Below are 26,488 nucleotides of genomic sequence, written 5' to 3'. Positions count from 1 at the left end.
CGCCGCTAACACGGGAACAGACTCTGCCTCTTGTCATCCTCCCCATAGAGTTATCAAAACTCCGTCCTATCAGGCTAGGCTGTACCTCGACACCTCCATTCCCTTGAGCCACATGCTGGAACACAAACACCAGCCACATTGTCTCGCATATTGTCTCTTGAAGCCAGCCAGCTACTACCAGGGAGTGAGCCTTACATGTACATACATCACTAACATTGCATACAGCAGATTGTATGTCCATCATACAGAAGATGGGATCATCAGGTGACAGCAGATGCTGGCTGTCATAAGACACCTGGAAGTAAGGGAGATGCAGGGATTGGGATCTCCGGAATTCAGGCATCAGAGGAAAGCAGGACGGCTGCGCTACAGACCAGCCAGGAGAGATGATTTACTTTGACATGTAATTTCTTATCTCTCCAAGTCCTGATGACCCTCTGATTTTATCTTGAAAAACAAGGCAGATTGAGAACCCACGTTTTAAACAATTTTACATGAGAAATCTATTCCTTTTCACAAACGGATCATCAGGGGGCTCTGTATGGCTGATATCGTGGTGAAACCCCTCCCATAAGAAACTCTGGGGACCATGGTACTCCTGGCAGTTTCCTGTTTGTGAACCTTTTTGCATTGTGGGATATAGCTGTTTACAGCTGTTTCCAACTGCCAAAAAAGCAAGCAGCAGCTAAATCACCTGCCAGCAGGAAAAATGTCACCATGTGATAAATGTCAGAATGTAAATCAGGGATTTAAAAGATTTTACAATGGGCAAACACCAACTAAATCATTTATACATAATTATTGTAAAAATGAAGCACTTTTTTATTACATTATTTTCACTGGAGTTCCTCTTTAGGGCCATGTCCTTTGTGGCCTTCCTAGAAATCCGGCCCCTGAACTTATAACTTCCCTAGTTCTCACCATTCTTAGTTTCTCTACACCCTTTACACCTCCTACGGGGGAAAAACAGACTACTGCCAGCCCTAAAGTCTGTTGGGCACAGTTTTTTATTTGTTTTTGTTATCTTTCTGTTGGGCACAGTTTTATGCTTCAAACAACTTGGCCACAGTATATTTCTCAAATTAGGGGCCCGTCTATTTGAATTTTATTACACTCTAAAATTGATTGCATGTTGTGCTCGTATCCATGTTTGAGTCATGTGTGTAATTTGCACAGTGAATTTGTACCAAACTGAAAGGCCACTTACTACAGCAAAGTCCCTGTTATGTGGAGCTCAGGCAACTGGGAGTCTCAACTAACCGGCATGCCTGAGGATAATGGGAACTTTGCATTCGGCAGGTTTTGAGGCTATTTAAAAGGAAGGTCCGAGCACAATAAAAATAAAAAATCCACTTACCTCGGACTTCCTCCGGCCCCTTGCAGCCGTCCTGTGCCCTTGCCGCAGCTTCGGTGGATCTCGGTCCCCTGCGGTGCAGATGCTGGCCTCGCCAAGCCGCTCACTGAGTTGCACTGACGCCATCTGGACTATACAGAGTGCAGAGGGCATCTTGCACCGGAGGGGATCCTGGGCCACCGGCGGGGAGCGGAGCTGCGGCGAGGGCACAGGACGGCTGTCAAGGGCTGGAGGAAGCCCCAGGTAAGTGGATTTTTTTTTATTATGAAGATGCTCGGATGTGTCCTTTAAATACTTACCGAGCATCCAGCTAAGTCTAGCAGCCTTTCTGCATCACCTAGCGGCTTCTGTTGTCCGTGCAAGCAAGTCAGCGTGTCACGTGACCCGATGAGGGTCAGCTGACACGCCCGCTTCCGTGCCAGAAAGTTGCTAGCAGCCGGCTAGGTGATGCAGAAAGGCTGCTACACATCGCTGGAGGCTTAAGAAAGTATTTGGGGAGGGGGAGGTTTGTGCATTTTAGGCCTGTTGCTCAAGCAACCGGCAAGGACATGTATCCCATCAGGTAACCCCAGCTGGTGCCGGGTACTGGGCGGTAATTGGAAGCCGGTTCCAACATTTTGTAGCGGTAATGGTGATAATACAGAAGACTTTTAAGCAGGAGCTGTGTCGTGCCTGACCCTCTTGCTGAATCCTCTGTAAACTTTTGATTGAAGGAGCCATCGGAACAATCGTGTTAGCTGTACTTCACGGAATAATGATTCCTATTTTGTGCAATTTGAGGCTACAGGAACTGCAGCAGAATTGCTCATGTCAGGCGCTGTACAAGTAACCGAATGATGCTCCATTTATACATGGTATATTTCCCCTTGGCTAACACCAATCAAAATTTAAAGGGAGACCACTTCATAACAGTAGTCTGTTGTTCTTTCTAAACACAGAGCGCCACCATCTTGCTTTTTGAACACCACCCTAAAAGGACTCCTGAGGTGAGATAAACTATTTTTTACTTACCTGTGGCTTCTTCCAGCCCCTACAAGTGACGTGTGTCTTTCGCCACGGCGCCGGTCTTCTTCTGTCTCCCGCTGTCAGCCTGTGTAAATTACCGACCTCCGAATTGGTTGCGTATTCTTCACATGCACGGGCATTTTCCCGCATCATCAGGAGCGTCCTGGGCCATGCGCAGAAGATACCGGCTCATCCGGGGGTCAGCTATCCTCAGAGGCAGCCAGCTGGAGACGGGAAAAGACCAGAGCTGCAGAGTAGTAAAAAAAACAGGTTTTTTTTTTCACGTATGACGCCAATGGACTGCATAGGATCCCGTGGATTTCTGGGTAAGTTACCCCCCCATCTGCCGTGGTCACAGCTGGATCATTTGCATTTCGAATCCGAGTAGCTACAAGTACTTAAATACTCGGAAGCCCATCACTGTTTGCAGACTGTGGCGTAACTGGAAATCATGAACCCCATAACACAATACTGCTGGGCCCCTCAGATCTCAGCACACTGGAATGACTACTTACGGATAGAATTGCATGAACAATTTTTCAGGGCTGTGGAGTCGGAGTTGAAGTCGGAGTCTGGGCAATTTTTGGCACCCGGAGTCTGAGTTGGAGTTGGAGTCGTGGTTTCGTAAACTGAGGAGTCGGAGTCGGGAGTCGGAGTCGGATGATTTTTGTACAAAATCCACAGCCCTGTTAAGTATTAGATTAAGGAGTCAGAGTCGAGGAGTCGGAGTCATTTTGGGTACCCGGAGTTGGAGTCAGAGTCGGTGGTTTCATAAACAAAGGAGTCGGAGTTGGAGTCGGAAGATTTTTGTACCGACTCCACAGCCCTGCAATTTTTCACAACTAACGCAAAAAATTGTTTATGCCTACAGCATTCCTATCTTTGCGTCATATGCAAAATGTATGAATAGATTATGCAAAATAATTTCTATTTCAAAATTGTAATTATGAGTAATCCTAATAGTAAAACTTTAGGCAAAATTTAGCAAAAATGAAAAACTAAATTTTTTTTTTTTTTTAATTAGTAAACTTGATTTCCACTTTGAATCCTGACTCAAAGCCCAGATCTTTATGTACCACCTCATAGCTCGTGCCTGTGAAGGCTGTTGTGTATTTCTTTTCCTCGTTTACAGATACTTATAATAGTTTATAAAGTAGAAAGACAATGAAAAATACAGGCTATGAAATAGCTGGCGAATAGGCATAACAGCTGGGTAATAATAAAACCATTACTATTTAACCACTTTGAATCCCTTGCTACGCTTATCTACTCCCCACAAAACTTCATCTGAAGCTCAGGGGAGTAGATAGGCGTACTTGTGGTAAACAGTGTGCTGTATGCCCAATAAGCTATCTGATTATGTATATAGGGTATCATTTTAACCGTGAGAAGTGAGAGAATAGATTTTGTGTTGTTTGACAACTGAGGGCTAAGTCATGTGATTTTTTTTTACCGGAAAACTGAATGAAAAGCAATAAAACTGTTGTTTTCATGTACTCTATACCCCTAAATAAATACTTGTAAAAAAAACAAAAGTGACAGCATTGAAAAGAGAATACATAGTTACCCTAGGGACTTAGCTTTTAAAATATGTATGCCATGAGAGTGTATTACTGTTAATCATGAAGATAAGGGCTTTTAATTACTGATAGAGTACAATGAGAAAACAAAAAACACAAACCAGAAACTAATATATTATCGCCATACATTGTACTAGTAGGAACAAGCATTTAAATAAAAATGTTGAGATAACCAGGACAAATTAGCAAATACAATGTGTGGGTTTTACCTATGGTAACATTGTTTATTTGAAAACTATAGTGGACGGAAATGGAGAAATTGTGTATTTTTTCTTTTTTTTCTTCTCATTTAAAATGCACAGATAATAACATAATAACTAAAAGCAAATATCACCCTCACAAAGCATAATTTGTGGCAAAAAAACAAGATATAGATCATTTACATCTGATGAGTAGCAATAAAGTTATTGGTGAATGAATGGGAGGAGCGCTGAAATGTGAAAATTGCTCTGGTTTTTAAGCAAAAAACCCTGTGGTGCTGAAGTGGTTAATAGTGCCAGCATATAGAAGGAACAGGAGGCAAGGTGCACAATTCACCATAGAGAAAATGTAATAGCAACAGCTGCCAACGAAGCCAGCTCTAGAATGCAGTTTTTCTATCAATAAAAACAAAACAAAAACAAACCCACAATCATTTCCATAAAATCCAGCTTCTTGTTTGTAGACAAAAGTAAAGGTGCACATTAACGATCCAAATTACCGAACGATCCAATCCGATCATAACGATTGATTGGAATCAAATTATTCAGGTCCATCAATGGAAGGAAAAATACCAAGCAATTCAATCAGACTAAAAGAATCCATCTGCAATTTGCATCGACTTGCATAATGGAACCTTATGAATAATATTGCTTTGTTTTTTACAACATCACTTTATAAATGATGTAGTCAGTGTTTGCCCAATGTAATCTCTTTCCTCATCCCGATTTAGAACCAGAATCAGAATCATTTATTTCGCCAAGTACAACGGGGGCTGTAGCCGGAATTATTTTTGGCACATACAGGGTCGGCGATGGTACGGTAACAGTAGAATCATAGACATGCAAAGGTTGTTTCAGAGATATACAAACAGACAAGCAGTCATCATATTACAAGATTTACACGTTGCACATTACACAAAACTTAACCGCTTGCCGCCCGCGTCACGCCAGTAGGCGTGGCCGCGGCGGCAGCCCCAGGACCAGCTAACGCCAATTGGCGGAAAGTCCTGGGGCAGCAGTTTACGGGAGATCGCGCGCACGGTGCGCGCGCATCTCCCGCTTGGTGGGCGGAGCTAAGCTCCGCCTTCAGTCTCCGAGCGGCGATTGCCGCTCGGGAGACTGTTACACGGCGAAACCGCCGTGTATTTACATGTGCAGCGCTGCGATCAGCAGCAGCGCTGCACTGGGGACAGCCATGGGGGACAAGAGAGCGATCGGCTCTCATAGGCAGAAGCCTATGACAGCCGATCGCCGTGATTGGCCGGCTGGGGGGAGGGAGGGGATTTAGAAAAAAAAAAAAAAAAGAAAATGTCCAAAAATATTAAAAAAACAAACAAACAAATATTTATAAAAAAAAAAAAAAACACGGGGGGCGATCAGACCTCACCAACAGAGAGCTCTATTGGTGGGGAGAAAAGGGGGGGGGGGGATCACTTGTGTGCAGAGGTATACGGCCCTGCAGCTGGGCCTTAAAGCTGCAGTGGCCAATTAATGTAAAATTAGGCTGATCACTAGGGGGGTTTACCACCATGGTCCTCAAGAGGTTAAGCTAGATGGGTCCGTCTGAGTGCTACGTCGAGCGGAGCTGCCTGCTACACACACGGAGAGGAATATACGGTTACTAAGTGTATATAGTGGTATGCAGCATACACAGTACAAAATGGAAAATCGTGTAACTGTAATATGTCAGTATTTTGTGCACAATGAAAGCTTTTGTTACAGTATTCAAAGAAGTTTTGAATCCGGATGATACCATTTATTGGCTAACTTAGAAGAAAAGCAGTAAGCCTTCCTCAGACTGATTCCTGAATACTGACAACATGTAGAACTCACAGCTTATATTATATACACTGGACATTAAAAGGAGATGCATTGTTCTGCAAACATAAATAAATGTCATTGGATGCCTTAATTACAACACCAGGAGGGTCTCACAGGGATGCAAGCTAATTTGTGACAAGTAGATAACGGTGTATATTTGTAATAAATTGGCATCTATTTGTCATAACTTAGCTAGCATCCCTATGAGACCCTACTGATTTTGTAATTAAAGGACATACGAGGTGAATAAATACATTTATTTTGACTTACCTAGGGCTTCTTCCAGCCCCTAGAAGTCACATGTGTGCCCTGCCGCAGCTCCGGTCTTCTTCGGGTCACGCCGGCAGCCTGTGCAGTATTGCCAACCCCAATGCGTTGGCGTCTTCTGCGCAGGCACGCGTGTGTGCCCATGCCATCAGGAGCGTACTGCGTCTGCGCAATGCTCCCGGTGACATGGGTACGCTCTCGGGGATGGGGAAATCCTCTAGATCCTAAAGACGCTTCCTCCGTATTGAGGTGTCTGCGGCTGGGCAGTAGAGCGAATCTGATCAAGGTCACCTATTCCCGCCTGACCCCAAGGAAAACCGCTACTGCACCTACGCGAGGCTCAAACAGGAATGTTATAATACTGGAGCCCTGGTGGATCTTCAGCGGATGACAGCGCTGGGACAGAGGAGGATGGGGGAAGAAGCCTCTTTATGATCCAGAGGCATCCCCCTCCTGAGGTAAGTACCCCATAGGGGCACTTTTTTTCTTACAGATCCTCTTTAAATATAATTGTTTCCTGGAATTGGACATTGATAATAAAAATATTTTTTTTTAATAACAAAGAAATACGGTAACAATCGGGTTTTGTAAAATTGTATGTGTCAGAGAAGCCTGCTTGTGTTTCTGTGGTCTGCTGTCAGCTCTGGACTCTCCTAATAACTTCTCTCGTTTCCCCCGCAGGAACGCGATAGACTTCGCCCTGGTGGCCACCCAGCTGGGGTTTTGCAGCGTTTACTTTGTCTTCCTGGCGGAAAACGTGAAGCAAGTAGGTACAGAAGCGGCCGTGCCAATTAATTCTTCAGAATTGCTCGTTTAATTAGCAGACTTTAAAAATTTTCCCGGATCAAAGAGAAGATTTATTGCATTTTCGCTGCATGCAGAAAATAAACTATTTCTACTGTTTAATATGCACCCACAGTTTTCCTTTCTGCTCTTGAATACGCGCCGCTTTAGATGAGTTTGTGCGCGAGGAGCCACATTATTTGATTATATTAATTTTTAAAGCGTTGGCGTGCTTGAAGCAGACGTATGGTCTGGCATGCAATTTGCATTAAAAGCTTGTTTCCCTACTCTATATTGCCCATATAGTTATCCTACTTGCCTTTGTTGCAAAGTAATGCCTTCTCTGTGACAATCAACAAGTGCCCCTGCATAGAATACAGCAGTGCTGGGAGCTGCCATTGCATGGGTTTGTTATATCCAGTTCATTAAAAAAAAATAGTTTATCTCTCTTCTGCTTACCGCTAAGCTTTTAGGGACCGGAACCTCACCATAAGGAAGGTTTGTAGTAGAGTGTGCCCTTGGGGAGGAGGGGGCTGGGGTGATCAGTATTTTTCTTCTACGGGGGCTGCTCCTCTGCCCACCCCACCAATCTCCCTCCTCCCCATTTATGTGGGATCTGCTATCTTCCCCAGGGGGCAGTACTGATCACCTCCAAACGCCGCAGTGCATGCCGGGAGATTTTATTTAGTCTGTCTATGTGAGACTCTCTCCCAGCAAATGCCATACGAGGGGTGGGGGGAGCAGAGGAGCAGCCACCCGTAGGTAAGTAATGCCAGTCACCCCAATAACCCCCTGCCCAAACGGCACACTCTATTACAATCCTTCCCTTACGGGGAGGTCCATCCTAATTAATAAAATGCCAGTGTCTCTGCGTCCCGTGTCCCTGTGTGTTTTTGTTGTGGGCATGTGCAGGGAGGGACGCAGAGACTCAGGAGAGCTCGGGGGAATGATGCGTCGGAGGGCAAGGAGGGGTGGGCATGTGTGCGTGCGGCAGATCAGTGGTGACAGACCTAGCCTGTTTTTAAACGGGCTAAGGTCACTAGTTTTATATAATATATTAGCGCTTTATAAATCAATAATAATTATAATATATGTTCATGTTAAGGTGCTGAGTTGTGTTTAACAACAACAACAATAACAATAAAACCAAGCAGCATCTCCTTCCACTGACATCACCTGCCAGCAATAAAAATGTCGCCATGTAATGTCAGAATGTAAATCAGGAAGAGTAAAGATTTTACAATGGGCAAACACTGACTAAATCATTTACCGTATACATACCAGTAATTAATGTAAAAATGGAAGCACTTTTTTTATTACATTATTTTCACTGGATTTTTTCTTTAAATTCATCATGTGTGGAATCATGCATTACAAGTACCGGCACATCTTTGTAAGGTGTAGATATATTGGGGTGTCTTTACACCTTAAAAAGAAAGCACGGAGACAACAGGCGCCCAAATAGCGCAATATGTTATAAAAGGTGTTAATTTATGGTAAGGCAAGAATTTACTTACAAAGGTGGGTTACAAAGGGGGCAACCAACCACTTGAAGCAGGTGGAGATAAATAATCCGATCCACTTGGGTGCTCAGCCTGGACTGGATACGGTCGCTCTCTTGAGGGAAAAGTAGATGACCTACTCTGTGACGGATACTGTGAGAGGCCAACTGGTACCATTCCAACCAAAGGGGGGGGGAGGGGGGTAAATGTAGCACAAGCTGGGGTAACAGTGGTCCAGGGATGCATAAAACGGAGTTAAAATGCGATAAACATAAGGGGACGAGGTGACTAACCTCAATAACGACAATCTTATCCTACCTAATAATATACCTCTGTCCCTGCGTCATCCCGTCCCCATTTCCACGTGTTGCGCTTCTGCGCATGTGCAGGACGGACAGCTGTTGGGACAGGAGGACGTGGCCAGGGAGTCGGGCTGACTGGTGCGCATGCGCACTGACTGGCAGCGGTGGTGGCTGCGTGAAAAGACCTAGAGGTCAACTAGTAACAAAATGAAATTTATTTAGCACAGGCAACGTGTTTCTTGGGTGTGAGACCACTTCCTCAGGCCAATCAAAGTGCCAGTAGGAAGCGTAGCCAGAGGCGCTTATTATTCTGGCTTCTATTCCTATTGGCTCTTTGATTGGCCTGAGGAAGTGGGCTCAGATCCACAAAACGCAAAATGATTTAATCTGTCAGGGAAATCAAGAAATGTATGGGGTGCCTTATGACAGAAGATAAAATAAAACAGAATCTCCAGCTACCCCCCCTCCCCCCAGGTCAGCATCCCCAGTCCACCTCCAGGCGCCAAATATTTATTCACAATATTGATCCCGTCAGGCCAACTACCCTTTAAGGATACCCAAAGTGACATGTGAAATGATGAGATAGACATGGGTATGTACAGTGCCTAGCACACAAATAACTTTCTTATCAGTGAGAGTCACACTGTAGTCGCTTCCTGTCTGAGTCAGGACTGAGTCAGCCACTTACATACCTGATATTTAACTCTTTCATGCAGAGAAAGAAAAAAAGGAACACAGCATAGTTATTTGTGTGTTAGGCACTGTACATACACATGTCTATCTCATCATGTCACATGTCACCTCGGGAATCCTTTAAGCAACTGTATTTGGGAAGGTATGATATTTAGGGATGTCCAATCCTTGAATGCATTGTTGTCCCACTCACCCTACCTGCGTGATTGCGCTTTACAAACTACAGGAGTAGCTGCATAGTGTTCTGGTTAAAGTTGACTTGAACTCTTGCAAGGACAGAAAGAAAACCTAGAGAAATGCACCCTGTATGTATTTAGAGAGTTTAGCCTGTCTAATTCCCCCTCATCTGTGACTAATCACTGTAACTATTTGATCCCTCAGCTGTGTCAGCTGGCTGCCACTGCAGAGTAGCTAATTTTTAAACACAGGATGTTAACACTATGTCTGCTTCCATGAAAGCAGGAAGTAGAGACACTGAAGATTTATTGCAGGATTTGTATCCGCTGTAACAAAGAAATATTTTTCTTTTAAGGTTATTATGCTGCTGCTTATCTTTTAGAGCAGAGAGGAATTTCTGTGTTCAGGTCCACTTTAAAGGTCAGAGGCTGCTGCCTTTTGATGTAAGGGTCAAGCCATTGATCAGGGTTTGGATTCTGGCTTAAATCAATGTATAAAACAGTAGGGAGTCTTTGGGCAAGTTGCCCATGGAGGTTGTACTAAGTAGCTGTAACTGAAGTGCTTCGAGTCCACCAGGAGAAAAGCGCAAAATAAACGCTGTGTGTCTTGTCTATCCTTCAGAGGGATTCTTCCAAACAAACTAAGAGCCTGCACTTACTCAACCGCGTAGTGTAGCCTGTATACTGCTAAGCAGGATTGACAGCAACAGTGAACTGGGATAGCAGAAAAATAGAAAAATGTGCCGTCACTCCACAGGCTGTAATATATAACACTTTATTGTTCCAAAAAAGACACACATGGGGGTAGCAATAAAACCAATTAAAAACACTGGAGCGCTCCTGCTACAGACATTCCACGTTCCTCACACTCAATCCACCACCCATACAGCGGTACCGGTACCTCTAACTGGTGTCTAAACTGCTGTAGGGGGGGTGTGCATCATCCTGAGCGGGATCGTGGGCAGTCCGTGGGCGTCATAACTATCAGCTGGGGACAGGTTGATTACCAAGAAACAACATTGGGTAGTGTGTAATCTTCACCCGCGTATGCGGGACTCACCACTCTTCATCCAACTTGTGTCTTGCGATGGCTGCTGTGCGCACAGCTGGGGCTGACTTGACTTCACCGGTCCTCAATCCCGAAGGGAGAGGCTCCCGGCCACAAGATTCCCAATCGGGCCAGCACCTCCAACAAAAAGTCCCTGCTGAGAGACGCTCCTGAACGCTCCAGAGCAGCTGCGGGTTGTATCCCCGCCCACCTACGCGTTGCGTCCGCCCTCTGCGAACTTCAACTGGGTGTAGCTGTTGAGAGGAAGAGCACTCCCCCTTAAGACTGCGCGTCAAGCTGGTTTCTGTCACAAACAGCCTATCACTTCCTCTTCCGTCTGCAAAGTCCAGACTTCCACTTCACACTCTGTACGCACAACACAGTACGCACCATTATATGCAGATCAAGGAATCAACACAGGTACGGTCAACATGGGGGCATACTTGCAGGCTGAGCGAACATGCAGGCCCCTAGGGACATGCTTCCAACCTGAACAAGTGAATAATATACAGTCCCATAACTAACATTAAGAGTAAAGTAGGTGAATATATGGGCTAAGTTCCATCCAAAGTCCTAGAAAGGCGCTGTAACCCCGGGAGAGGGATGGAGAGGAGAGTCTTTTTAAAGGAAAGGACCAAAGTCCAATTCATTGTTCAAACCGGCAGGTTCTAAGGCGTTTAGCATATAAATCCAACGGCTTTCTTTTTGTAGGAGGATTTTTTCTCTATCACCACCTCTTCCTTTATTGGGCAGTCTGTAAATGCCCCTGAATCTAAGACCAGTTGGGTCACTCCCATGTGCCGCTCCAAAATGCTCCGCCACTGTACTCCTAAATTCCCCATTATCCTGTATCCGAGGGATTCTTCACTATCTTTTTTTTTTTTGTATTAAAAGCTTTATTGAAGTGAGCAACAAATACAAAATGCTTAAGTAGCTAGACAGATATAAAAGTCAGTTGAAGAGGCAGGTGTCATCTTAAATAACAGCTACAACTTACGCCTAACACACATAAAAACATAAAAATAACAAATAATAAAAAAATAAAAAAACATAACACGAGAGTAAATATAAACATCCAGAGACCAAAAACTAGTCCGCCAGGCCGTTCAACCTGGGGAATGGGGCAAAAATACCTCCAGCTGAGATCCCAGGTGTCAGCCCGTCTCTTAAATCTTCATTATAGCTTATAAATGTTCTCACTAAACAAAACAAACAAAAAAAAAAAAAGGGGGGAGGATAACCTTCCCAAAAAAAGGGAGAAGCAGCCTATATTGTCATAATATAGATATAATAACAAGAGTCCTGAGTATCATAAAAATAATCGAGGTTAAGTGCGATTTCTACAACGAGTGTCCAGAGGAAACTAAAACCGCCTATATTCTTTCCAAGCTTCCCAAATAAGATCAAACCTAGTAACATTTTCAATGCTATAGTAATATACACGATCCATTAACATCATTAGGTCTAGACGCTGGGTGACCAAAGCTAACTCTAGGTCGGTGGACTTCCATTTAATGGCTATTGACCACTGAGCGGCCAGTAACATATACCTGTATAATCTTCGAAATCTGCCTGGGACATTATCGTTAGGGGCATACAAGAGAGCCTGTGGGGCAGTCAAGGAGATCGGAAAGCCAAACACTTCCCGGATTAGTGTTCTCCATGTGTTCCAAAACCGCTGTGCAATAGGGCAATCCCAAAAAACATGCATTAAAGTTCCGTCTAAATTGCATCCTCGAAAACATAACGAGGAAGCTGAGGGGTAAATTTTATGAATTTTAGATGGGGGGGATTCTTCACTATCTTATCACTATCCTAGTCCTTGTGTAATGTCAGTTTTGAGGGGAACCAGTCAACCTTCCAGCATGGTTTTTGTGATATCAAAAAGAAAAACTAAGTACATTGGACACATGGCCAAGTTTCTAACTTGAGTCTCTGGCACTGCAGTGAGAATTCTACTCACCATGCCGTGATATTACACCAAACATCCATGTCTGCAGCATATAGGAGTATTTTTCCTTTTGGTGATTCTTGTAAGGGCCAAGAATACCTAGATGAGAAGTAGGGAGAGACCGAGAGTCCAGTGGTGCAGTATTGTTAGGTACAGGGAGGATAAAATCATATAAGTATATACGCACAAAGGTGGGGTGCAGTTCCTGCAACCACCGTATAGGCCCAGTGGCGTAGCTAGGGTGTTTGACACCCGGTGCGGATAATTTACCGACACACCCCTCCCCCCCAAAAAAAAATAGCGAAGCGTGCAGCGGCAAAAAAATGGGTGTGGACATGACATCACATGAGTGGGGGTAACTTAATGTAACAGTAAGGCAGTGGGTTAATATAGGTAGCCAGAATAGTTGCACCCAGCATAGGTTAGATAGGTAGGTGCCTCCAGTATAGGTTAGTTAGGTAGGTGCCTCCAATATAGGTAGCCAGTATAGTTGCCACCAGTATAGGCTAGCTAGATAGGTAGGTAGGTGCCCCCAATACAGGTTAGATAAGTAGGTGCCCCAGTATAGATTACATAGGTAGCTGCCCCCAGTATAGGTTAGATTGGTAGGTGCCTCCAGTGTAGGTTAGATAGGTAGCTGCCCCCCAGTATAGGTTAGTTAGGTAGGTGCCTCCAATATAGGTAGCCAGTATAGTTGCCACCAGTATAGGCTAGCTAGATAGGTAGGTAGGTGCCCCCAATACATGTTAGATAGGTAGGTGCCCCCCAGTATAGGTTAGATAGGTAGGTGCCCCCCAGTATAGGATAGATTAGGTAGGCGCCCCCCAGCAAAGGTTAGATAGGTAGCTGCCCCCCAGTATAGATTAGATTAGGTAGGTGCCCCCAGTATAGGTTAGATAGGTAGCTGCCCCCCAGTATAGGTTAGATTAGGTAGGTGCCCCCCAGTATAGGTTAGATAGGTAGCTGCCCCCCAGTATTAGGTTAGATATGTAGCTGCCCCCCAGTATTAGGTTAGATAGGTAGCTGCTCCCCAGTATAGGTTAGATTAGGTAGGTGCCCCCCAGTATAGCTTAGATATGTAGCTGCCCCCCAGTATTAGGTAGGTGCCCCCCCTAATGGAGGGGAGAGCCGCAGCCGCGGGGAGGGCAGCCCGACCTCTCCCAGGGCTGCCTTCCGTGCTCCCCCCCTCCAGACTGCAGAGAGCAATGCGCAGGGAAGCCTGTACTAAACTACTCACCTACCTGGTTCCAATCGCCGCTCACTAGCCGCCAGTCTCCTCTCTGCATACACGCTGATACACATGCTGCTTCCTGTTTAGCCGGAAGCAGCATGTTTATCAGCGTGTATGCAGAAAGGAGACTGGCGGCTAGTGAGCGGCGATTGGAACCAGGTAGGTGAGTAGCTTAGTACAGGCTTCCCTGCGCATTGCTCTCTGCAGTGTGGAAGGGGGAGCATGGAGGGCAGCCCTGGGAGAGGTCGGCTGCCTTTCCCGCGGCTGCGGCTCTCCCCTCCATTACAGCGCACCCCCTCTAGAGTGGCTGGGGTCACCCCACCTGGTGCGGGTCGCACCCCCCGCACCACCGTCACGGCGCTAGTGTAAAAAAAATTCTTTGTTACACCCAATACAAATCCTAAAATATAAAATCTGAAGGGTTTTTTTTTTTCCTTTTGGTGATTCTTGTTAGGGCCAAGAATACCTGGATGAGAAGTAGGGAGAGACCGAGAGCCCAATGGTGCAGTATTGTTAGGTATAGGGAGGATAAAATCATATACAGTAAGTATATACGTATAAAGGTGGGGTGCAGTTCCTGCAACCACTGTATAGGCCTGTAGGGAATTAACAGTCCCTGCTCGGTACTCCAGGTCCTGCTGGATACTGGACAGTCGCTCTCCTGTAGTAAGATAGACTTTCCAGAAAAACTGCAAAGCTATTAACTCCAAAGGAGGTCTGACTGGTAATGGGTAGGATGGATACATTGGGCGCCTCCATCCTACCCACTACATGCTTGCAGCATGGCAGAGCTGTGTGATAGAAGCATAATTATGTTTTACATCAGTGATTTGCTAAGCTTGCGTTATGCTTTTTCTGTGCAGGTGTTTGAGGCGTTTATGGAGGGCACCTCTCAGCCTACAGACGGAAGGTGGAATCTTGACCTGAGAATCTACATGTTGTGTTTCCTCCCGTTCATCATTCCATTAGTTTTCATACGGGACCTCAAGAACTTGTCTGTCTGCTCGTTCCTTGCCAACCTGTCCATGGCCGTCAGTCTTGTCATCATTTATCAGTATGTCCTCGGGGTAAGTGCTGCTCTCTGATAAGTTCCTGTAGTAGATTTTTGTAGTGTGAGATTGCATGTGGCTGAGATGGGAGAGGATGTAGAAAGTCTAAATGGATAAGGCCCCCTCCTGGTGCAGAAACCCACCTGTCTGCAGGTAAACCGCTGGCACATAACAGAGCTCAGTTTTGTCTTTTTAAGGCAGTGCTGCCTGGTGTTAAAGTAAACCTGTGAGGATTAAAGCGTACTTGAGACGAGTAAAAGGAAAACATTTATACTTACCTGGGGCCTCCTCCAGCCCCCTGCAGGTCATGGGCTCCATTTAGAGGGCTCAAGCTTACTCTGTTTACCCACTTCCCCCTCCCCCTTCCCTTTCTGAGGTCCCTCAAGATGCAAGTATGGTCATTTTTCAGAATTTTCAGAAAGCAATATTTCACTCCTCATGACCCAGAGAGCACATTTTGTAGCTTCGGTGAGGTTGGATGACACTGCATTAGTAGTATAATATTATTTGGATTCTAGCTGGTGGTTTGCTCTATGCTGCGCGTGGCAGGTGTGCGCGCACCATCTCTCTGGACCTCGTGCTTGCCATCTCACCGCACGTGTGTTATTCAGTCATTTCCGTGGCCAATTAGGCGGGGGCGTGTGGAAGGCAGATGAGCACAGCGCCGCAGCCAGTCAGAGTGGGATGGGGCAGGAGTGGGGAGGGGGTTTGTGTTTGGATGGACACAGTGCTGCAGCCAATCAGTGGAGTAGGAGGGGGCACATGGTGGACAGAAGGACATATGGACACCTAGAGGCCAGCTTGGAAATTATTATTTTAGATATAGACCAGGGGTCCCCAAACTTTTTCGCTTAACCACTTCTCAACCACAGGGGTTTTCACCTAAAAACCACAGCAATTTTCACATTTCAGGTAGGCAAGGGTTAATGGGCTTAATGGGGGTATAATTTATTTAAAAAAAAACCTCACTGATGTTGATCAGTCACTAATGCTGTATTAGTTATCTGAGATCCTCTCACGAGTGATTTCAGTAACTGTACCAGTATAGTGACTGATTCAATGTTTACACACATTCTGCATGAATGAGCACTGCCATTGGCTTTGGCAGTGCTCATTCAAACTTGCAAGCACTTTGATTGGCTTTGTGAACACGTGTTCACATCAGCCAATCACGGACCAGCGGGTGCCCGACGCGTATGCGCATCCGCGTGCCGCGATCGCGCACAGCAGGAAAATAAACAGAAGTTGCTTATCCACGCCCCTGTGACTTAGGTGAATTTTAAAGAGGCGTAGATAAGCGTGGCAGAGGTTACCAAGTGGTTAAGGGCCGGGTAAACATACTTCAAACTAATGGGGGGCCGGAATATACATGATATGATGTAGAAAACATTACATTGAACCTAGGCAGGGTAAACTATTACCTGTTTACATGTGCAGCCCTTTTGTCTCCCATTTAACCAAAGCAGACATTATGGCCCCAATACAGCATGTGCAGATAGTAAAAATACCATTTTCGCCAGAGAGTGAAGCATACTGAGGGAGCAACCTGTCGTCCAATTGGACAACAGTTTCAACGGATGCAGAATTGGAAGCCAGCGAATGACTGCTTACTGGCTTCCCTGTGGATTGATGGTACCAGCACTGCTATTCTATCTGCGAGACACCAATATTTTAAGGTGCAGTGGACCGCATCTATAAGTAATACATTTTGTGAGTGGGGGGCCAGTGAAAAAGCCTCAGGGGGCCGCATTCGGCCCGCAGGCCTTAGTTTGAGGACCACTGATATAGACCATAGATGTGATGAAGAGTGTTTTGTTCACATTTGCTGTAAATGGCACCTGTAGAGCCTGTGTGATCAGCCTGAGAAGGAAGATGAGTGGTCCTTCAGGCTGCCGCTTGCTCTGTGCACTGAACTCTATCGAGCAGCACTAAAGTGGTATAGCTGAAGCCCCTTGCTAAGAAAGGGTATAGGACATGCTGTTTACACCAACGCTTCACTACTTTGCAAAGTGTTTGTCCATCTATGTCTCTTCAGCTCTGCTTAAGAGTTACACAAATCTCAGCAGGTGCATGTTATTACCTAAACATGAACTTATCTTCTGTTGAAATATTCAGTCACACGTTTGTTCATTATTGTTCTCAATGTTATTCTATCTTCTGTATATGTGTGTAAAACCTGTAATGAAAAATTGATTTGTAAAAAAAACAACAACTTGGCATCAGTGGCATATTTCTCTCACGGAGGCAGCACTGAGTGCAGCAGTGGATAGCGGGATGCTTTTCAAGTGCCTGTGTACTCTTCTACTTAGTTACTCAGAAAGGATAAGTGGTTTACTCTCCTGCCTCGCATCTTTAGTACACAGAATTTCAATCTCACAAAGGATAATATCTTGAGTTTCAGCACAAACACATGCTGGAGGGTCAATTGGCTTCCCTCTCCCTTTACTGGACTGAGACTTTGTCTGGGACCTTGCCTTAAAGGGACTGGGAGAGATGTGGAGGCTGCCTTATTTATTTCCTTTTAAAGTGGACCTGAACTCTTGCACAGGACTAGAGAAATCCACCTGTATGTATTTAGAGAGTTTAGCCTGTTCAATTCACCCTCATTTGTGTCTAATCACAGGTTGTAATCTGATCCCTCCCCTGTGTCACATGACATCCTATGGCAGAGATGGCAGATAAGGCCATTTGAAAGCACAAGAGGTTAACAATATGTCTGCTTTCATTAACCTCTTAAGCCTTTTGGACGTACCTGCTACATTCAAAAGGCTGGTTACCCTCACGCACCGCCGCCGAAAGTACTGGAGAGACGGAACACGCTGAGTGAGGAGGAAGGTGATAGCGGAGACCCGGTGACTAAGCAGGCTGGGCCGCCGGCCGCCCTAGGGTCCGCACACCACCACTCAGCACAGATCGCTCTATCAAATCCACTCTCATTCAAAAAGGCGCACTGGAAGAGCACAGGAGCGGAAGATAGCGGTGAGATATCTATGCCCTCAGCAGATTGACCATCAAACAAGATAACATTATTGTTTATACATATCTGCATAGAATCTAAGGACTGCCTGCTTGTTTATCTCTCCTAACGCTAGAAGCATGCACTATTAACCGCCTAAGTACAACTAAATGACTGATTTTTGCCATCTATATAGACTGAACTGCATGCAATTGCTTAAGGCATAGTCTTGCTAATAACTGCTCACTAACAGCATCTATTCCTCTGCTGCGCAGCCTAAAGGACTAATTAAGTGGTACCACTGTTTAAATCCAGGAACAATATAGGTTGAATGTGCTGAGTGTGTGTATGTATGAGTAACCAATATATCTATATAGCTGGCCAGCAAAGCGATAAACGTAGCCCTGCAGTGTGTTTACTGTTTATATGTGTTTTTACCCAACCCCCTCCCATTCCATATCCCAGGATTTTATTAGCTTACCTATTAATAAAATTTGATACAATTTGCATATACACATGAGACCAATTATCTTTATTTAAACTACATTCAAAAGGCTGCTGCTGCATGCTCCTGCCGCAGATCACGCACGCTCCCGTGTCGCCGCCCGTTAGCCCGGAAATCAATAAATGGGAACAAGTCCCTGTTAGAAAGAGTGACGGCTTCTATGAGAAGCCACGGTCTTTCTACGTGCTACGTCTCCTCTTCACTTCCTGTAGGTCGTACATGTTAAACTTACAGGACACATAAAAAAAAAAAGACTGAGACCATTTTGTGGCCAAATAGTAAAACGATGTCCACTTACATTTAAGATTAACTGTTTACCCCCCCACACTCTCAAAAAAGTACCCAAATGAAATTTTTAATAGAAAAGAAAAAAATTACAATTAAAAAAACAAAACAAACTGGTGTTTGTTTGCATTTAAAAATACCAAAATAGAACATACATTGGGCGCCTCCATCCTACCCACTACCAGTCAGACCTCCTTTGGAGGTAATAATAGCTTCACAGTTTTTCTGGTAAGTTTATCGTACTACAGGAGAGCGACCATCCAGTATCCAGCAGGACCTGGAGTACCGAGCAGGGACGGTTAATTCCCTGCAGGCCTATACAGTGGTTGCAGGAACTGCACCCCACCTTTTGTGAGTATATATTTATATGATTTTATCCTCCAGATACCTGATGATATTACACCATTGGGCTCCCGGTCTCTCCCTACTTCTCACCTAGGTATTCTTGGCCCTTACAAGAATCACCAAAAGGAAAAAAAAACCCATACAGATTTATTTTAGGATTTGTATTGGGTGTAACAAAGACTTTTTTTGTTTTTGTTTTAGGGTTATTATGCTGTTGTGTATCTTTTAGAGCATAGACGGCATTCTGAGTTCAGGTCCGCTTTACACAATACCATTGCCCTGGCTATCCTGCTGATCTTTGTTTGCAGAAGTGTCTGAATCACACACCTGAACAAGCCTATAGCTAATCTAGTCAGACTTCAGTCAGAAACGTCTGATCTGCATCCTTGTTCAGAGTCAAGAGCACATTCTGAAACACCTAGACAGGCCTAACACCTATGCCAGGATTCTCCTCCTGGACTTTACCATCATAGACAACTGTCTACGCCTCACCACTGTATATTTTTGTTGTAATACAAAATATCAGACTGCGCTTAAAGGGAACCTTAACTGTGGGCCCCCCAAAAAAATTCACTTACCTGGGGCTATCCCAAGCCTCCTGCAGCCGTCCTGTGCCCGCGTTGGTCCTTCGGTGCCCCCCGGTCTCCCTCCGCGGCTAAGTTTTGTTTTCGGCCGACTGCCAGTCGTCCTTCGGCAAAGCGTCCTCTTCTTCCGCATTCCCCGTCGTAAAGAGCCGTAAAGCGCATCCGCATGACGCAAGACATACATATACAGTAGTTTCTATCAACAGGAGATCTTCTAAGCAGGATATGAGGATACTAGTGCTTGGACATTAAACACTATCCAGCAGCACCAACACTTCTATGAAGGTTCACTGGCATGTAACCGCTTATGCAAATTTGAATTTTTTGATACTAACCAATATTTCTGTTGAAGAGGACACTGATCCTTGGTCTTTTAGTGAATATCTATAGCACTAATTAACTTCTATGTAAATGGGCATTTAACTGTTATATAGTCATACTAAGCCCAGCAGCAATACTAATTGGGGACTAACACGTATTTACTCCGAGGGAGCCACTAATCCCTGGACTTTTAGTCTATTGTCTAGTATTTTATTTTTTTGATTTTGATTTTTTATTTTTTAGATTTTGTTTTAATGTGAGAAATTTACCGCCCAGTCTTATCTCATCTCTAAGGTAATAGTTGCAGAGATTGTTATCTGTACAGGAGTGGCTCCTTACACAATTAATAAAGAAATTTTTTAGCGCAGTCTGATATTTTGTATTACTATTTTTATGTTTGTTGTGGGATTGGGGAACCCACTGTATCAGACTCAGCTGCTGAATATAGAGATTGGGCGCAACACCGCAACTAGTGTATATTTTTGTGTGTTTTGTTGTACCACTATAGTTTGTGTTTTTGTTGTACTATTACTGAGCCTGTCTGTGCCAAAAAATAATTCCATGTACAGACCCTCTGTACTTGGCAAATAAACCTGATTCTGTTGGTTAAAAGTATTACAGGCAGAGGATCAGGGGGACTGCCAGGCAGTTAGTGTTGCTTAAAGGGGTTCTGTGGTATTCTACAAATCAAACAAGCCGACACTTACCTAGCACTTCTATCGTCCCCCTGCAGCGGTAATGTCCCGCGCCGTCCTCCTCTGATCTCCTGTTCCCGCTGCCGGTCCCGGGTTTAACAGCCTTCTAAACAGACGAATAATAATTGGGATCTTACTGCGCAGGCGCAGTATGAAGTATTCTTGTACTGTAAGCGCCTGATGATGCGCGCAGGGGCGAGCGTTGTAGCCTCAGTGTAATCACATGCGTGATTGCCCCGGGACCGGCGGCGGAGAACAGAGCATTGGGAAAGGATGGCGTGGGACATTAGCGCTGCTGGGAGCCGATAGAAGCCCCAGGTAAGTTTCAGCTTGTTTGATTTGTAGAATACCACAGAACCTCTTTAAAAGGATATAAATGTCCGCCTCCATATCCCTCTCACTACAGTTGTCCTTTAAGCCACGGAAAGAGTGTGAGTGCTGTGAGCTGCTTATTGTGTTAGCTCTGTAGAGAAAGTTTCAGTTTTATGTAAACAGAAACTTTTTGTGAATTGGCCTTTAACTATTTGACATTCCTGGACGTGAAACTCACGTCCAGGAAGCCATGTGCGCTCCTGCGCGTCCACGCGGCCGATCGCGCGCGTGCACGCGCGCTCCCGGCCGGCGGTTTGTTAGCCAGTGAATCAGTGAATCGGGCAACGGTGCCCGATCACTGATTCCTCTCCCCCGCAGAAAAAGCGACAGCTTCTCTCGGAAGCTACGCTTTTTCTGCTTCCTATGTCGCTCTAAGCGTACGTGGTACGCTTAGAGTGACGTCACTGTAAACAACTCATGGCTGCCATCTTGTGGCCAAAAAGTAAACTACATCTAAATGTTAAATATAAATAAAAATACACATATATTTACAAAAAAAAAATACAATTTCAATCCCACCCTCCCAAAAATACCCACATAAAATGTTTAATTAAAAAAAACAAAAAAACATTACAATAAAAAAAAAAAAAAAACACAAATATTTACCTAAGGGTCTAAACTTTTTAAATATATATGTAAAGATGAAATATTTCTTTTTTTTTTTTTATTATAAGCTTGTAAATAGTGATGAATGCAAAACGGAAAAAATGCACTTTTATTTCCAAATAAAATATTGTCGCCATACATTGTGATAGGGACATAATTTAAATGGTGTAATACCCGGGACAAATGGGCATATACAATACGTGGGTTTTAATTATAGAGGCATGTATTATTTTAAAACTATAATTGCCGAAAAGTGAGAAATAATGATTTGTTTCCGTTTTTTTCTTATTCTTCCTTTTAAAATGCATTTACAGTAAAGTGGCTCTTAGTAAAATGTACCCCCCAAAGAAAGCCTAATTGGTGGTGGAAAAAACAAGATATAGATCAGTTCATTGTGATAAGTAGTAATAAAGTTATAGGCTAATGAATGGGAGGTGAACATTGTTCGGATGCATGAAGCGAAAAACGACTGAATGCGAACTGGTTAAAGTGTACCAGAGACGACAAGAGGAAAATCAGAATTCGTTTATTTCGCCATGGACGGTTGGGGCCGTGCAGAGGCGGCCTTAGACTACGCGGGGCCTGGGACAAGTGCTGTATGCGGGGCCTAGAGCCATAAGTGTAGGCCATATACCGTACCACTACACTCATGGCCTTTTAAAGGGAACCTTAATATAAGTAAAAAAAAAAAACATGAGTCTAAAGGTGGGAACACACGTCAGATAAAAGTCTTTGGAAAATGAAAGATCACAGACCAATTTTACCCCCTTTCATGTAGTATGAGAGCCATACTCTACACAGTCTATTCTATGGAGCTGCACTCCTCATCAGATAAAAATCTTTGCAAGATGCTGCACACACAGATGCTGTACACATACAACAGATCAGTATCTGCAAAAGATCTGTTCCTGCAAAAGATCCATTCCTGCAAAACGCATTCATAGTCTATGATATCTGCAGATCTCATACACAACTTGTTTAACGGACAATTATCTGTAGATCAGATCCACCAGGTTGGATCTTCAGATCGGCAGATAATTGTCTGATCTGCAGATGAATGTCCATTAAACAAGGTGTGTATGGGATCTGCAGATGTCATAGACTATGAATGCATTTTGCAGGAACGGATCTTTTGCAGGAACAGATCTTTTGCAGATACTGATCTGTTGCATGTGTACAGCATCTTTGTGTGCAGCATCTTGCAAACATTTTTATCTGATGGGGAGTTCAGCTCCACAGAATAGACTGTGTAGAGTATGGCTCTCATACTACATGAAAGGGGGTAAAATTGGTCTGTGATCTTTCATTTTCCAAAGACTTTTATCTGGCGTGTGTACCCACCTTAACTTACCTGGGGCTTCCACACGCCCCCTGCAGCTAACCTGTGCCTGCACTGTCATTGAACGATGATCGCTCAGCGAACCTCCCATCCCCCGCAGCGCCCCTCTTTCAGTCGGGCGACTCGCCAAGTCACTGTCCACTGCACTGCCGCCGGAGAGATACGTAGAGAGCGCACTTTTCTTGGCCGCGACTGGAGGAAGTTACGGGACCAGTACCGGAGCTGCTGGCAGCGGAGGACGGTGGCGTAGGAGCGATCCGTGCGCATGGGGCTGGAGGAAGCCCCAGGTATTTATAAAAAATGTTGTTCTCATGTCTCTGGTACAAGTAAAGTGCTTAGTGTTAATTGCTATTAAGAAAATATATGTATATATGCAAGACTTAAATACAAAGAGTAAAGCTGGCCATACACTGGCCCGATTTCCCGCCGATCGACAGCAGATTTGATCACTGGGATCGAATCTGCTGTCAAATAGTTCGCGCTAAACGCACCCGACCGATTGATTTCCTCATGATATCAATCGGTCCGTCGATCGCGCCGTGCGGGAAATTACCGTCGATCGCCGGCGGGTGGGGAGCGCGTCGCTTGCAGCATACGATTCGGGGCCTTTCGACGTAGGTATACATTACCTGAGGCGGGCTCCCGGGCATCCCGTCCGTCACTGCTCCCGTCATGGCACCTCCCGCATCCTCGTATAACTTCCGCTGTCACGCTAGTAACAGCGGAAGTACAAATAGAGGGCGCTCTATTTGAACTTCCGCTGTCACTGGTGTGATAGCGTAAGTTATATGCGGATGCCGGAGGTGCCACATGACAGGGACATCACGCCCGGGAGCCCGCCTCAGGTAATGTATGCCGGGGAGGGGGGGGGGACAGGCGGCAGCTCAGCAGATGGTGTATCGGTTTCATAGTGAAATCGATTCACAATCTGTTTGCAGTAAAGGCAGTCATACGATCCCTATCTGATCAGATTCGATCAGAGAGGGATCTGTCTGTTGGTCGATCTGATGGCAAATCGACCAGTGTATGGCCACCTTTAGGGCTGTAATAAGCTAATTCAACACCAGCAGTGAAAGGGTTACACACACTGCTAGTGTTATCAGGGCTGGCACAGGAGACAAATGCATAGGAGAGAGAGAGAGAAGGTGTCCGCTTACCAAGGGGAGACAGCCTGTAGCTGATGTCTGCACGGACAGATGGGAGAGTGTCTGTCTGTGATCTCTGCATGGCCAGTGTTCCTGTACCTGTCCCCAATCTTCAAGAGGAGGCTAGGAGTGGGGACTGGAGAAACGAAGGAAAGCGGCAGGCAGGACTGGAATCCTCCGCACCTTTTACTATTTCAAAAGAGCCGCTGCTCTCTCCTTACTGGCTGGCTGTCTCTGTGCAGGCAGGGGTGCTGCCGTGCTGGAGCCTTTGCCATCTAACAGCCAGCCACAGCAATTAAGCCCTGCAAAGCAAGTCCCAAGTGTCCGGCAGGAAGGGCATGCTGGGTAGACTCACTCTCTTATTTCCGTTCTCTGCCTGTTGTCGCCTGAAGCTGCGAAGGCTGAAGCCGCGTCAAGCTGCCTCATAGGCAGACTGGCGTTGGTTGTATGTGGCAGCGCGGGGCCTCTCCAGATGCGGGGCCTGGGGCGATTGCCCCACTTGCCCCCCCCAAAGGCCGGCTCTGGGGCCGTGCCCGGAATTTGATTTGGCACATTGATTGGCACAGAACAGTAATACAACAAAACAAGAGTAATGCAACAGAACAAGAGCAATACAACAGAACAGGAGTAATACAACATTTGAAGTAGAGCATTGCGGGTCTAGCAGGTGCAGCCGCGTGTAACAAAGATAACTCTAGTACGACCCAAAGCATGGCAGTAAACAGAGCTGCCGCAGCCGAAGTCAGATATTAGTCTGCAGATGGCTACAGGGGGGGGAAGCAGTAGATTTGGGCGCATGAGACAAGTGGACAAAAAGGGCGCCCCATTCACTTCCATTATAAATATCGTTTAATGGGCGCCTAACAGGGAAAAAAAGGCGCCGGAGATTATTAAAGTTTTAACAAACGGCGCCCGGAGATTTTTAAGGATTTATAACTATGTTTGTGATGATTTAACTTTACAAAATGAGCCCGTGACGAATAACGTTTATGAAGATACTAAATCACTATTTCTAAAACATTTCTAAAACATTATTATCCACCCAAAAAAATAATTTACATTTTTTTATTTACATTTTTTATTTATTAATGTCTGTAAAACATTATTATCCATAGGGGGTCTTAGGTTTAGGCACCACCAGGGGGGTCTTAGGTTTAGGCACCACCAGGGGGGTCTTAGGTTTAGGCATCAACAGGGGGGTCTTAGGTTTAGGCACCAACTGGGGGGTCTTAGGTTTAGGCACCAACTGGGGGTCTTAGGTTTAGGCACCAACAGGGGGGTCTTAGGTTTAGGCACCAACAGGGGGGTCTTAGGTTTAGGCACCAACAGGGGGGTCTTAGGTTTAGGCACCAACAGGGGGGTCTTAGGTTTAGGCACCAACAGGGGGGTCCTAGGTTTAGGCACCAACAGGGGGGTCCTAGGTTTAGGCACCAACAGGGGGGTCTTAGGTTTAGGCACCAACAGGGGGGTCTTAGGTTTAGGCACCAACAGGGGGGTCTTAGGTTTAGGCACCAACAGGGGGGTCTTAGGTTTAGGCACCAACAGGGGGTCTAGGGGTTAGGGATAGGTACAGGGAGGGTTTTTAATAAACAAAAATATAAGTTTCAGTTTACAAACAGGGAAGATTAACGTTTTAAGAATTGCCGATCTCATACACATTATTTAGTGATTTATAAATTCTTAAATCACTATTTGTAAATGAAATTCTACACAATATTTCTATAAACAATAATACTGTTTATCGTTTACACCACGCGCCCTTTTTTCCCGACGCCCTTTTTTGATGTACGCACAGGGGGGATCAGTGGAATGGGCAGAGTTCAAGAGTCTGATGGCTGTAGGGAAAAAAAGTTTTCATACGCCTCGTAGTCTTAGCAGGGATGGACCGGAACCTCCAGCCCACTTTGAGTCGACTGAAAAAACGATGACCAGGGTGAAAGGGATCGCCTACAATTTTCATTGCTCTAGAGTGCAGTCTGGTGTTGTAGATGAGATCTAGAGCGGGAGCGGTTTCCCAATAATCTTCTCCACTGAGCTGATGACCCTCTGGAGTTTATATCTGTCGCTGGCAGTGCAGCTAGCTAACCAGACCAGGATGGATGAGCAGAGGACTGACTCGATTGTGGCAGAGTAGAAGGACCTCAGGAGTTCTTGGGCCATACCAATTTTCTTTAGTTGTTGAAGGAAGAAGAGTCTTTGATGTGCCTTCTTCTGAGTTGCAGTGGCGTTTGCCCTCCAGGTCAAGTCATCAGAGATGGTTGTGTCCAGAAGGCGGACGCCTGGAACCCTAGCGACTTCGGTGCCCTTAATGTATATTAAGGGGGGGGGAGGGAGGGGGAGGAGGGTACTGGCATGCTTCCTGAAATCAATCAC

The 26,488-nt window shown here is 45.2% G+C and overlaps 1 protein-coding gene across 2 annotated transcripts in view; it reads left to right on the top strand.

Annotated features, from left to right (window-relative positions):
- Positions 1-26,488, top strand: part of SLC36A4 (solute carrier family 36 member 4) — a 594,695-nt gene that overhangs the window by 85,051 nt on the left and 483,156 nt on the right. For both annotated transcript variants that reach the window (XM_068264886.1, XM_068264887.1), the window contains exons 6-7: positions 6,909-6,993; positions 14,777-14,980. In XM_068264886.1, the coding sequence (XP_068120987.1) occupies positions 6,909-6,993; positions 14,777-14,980 (289 nt within the window). The remainder of the gene's footprint in view (positions 1-6,908; positions 6,994-14,776; positions 14,981-26,488) is intronic.

Source organism: Hyperolius riggenbachi, chromosome 2 (genome assembly GCF_040937935.1).
Source record: "Hyperolius riggenbachi isolate aHypRig1 chromosome 2, aHypRig1.pri, whole genome shotgun sequence".
Classification (NCBI taxonomy): Eukaryota; Metazoa; Chordata; class Amphibia; order Anura; family Hyperoliidae; genus Hyperolius; species Hyperolius riggenbachi.
The sequence above is the reverse complement of the archived record's forward strand: the minus strand, read 5'-3'. Positions and strand labels throughout refer to the sequence as shown.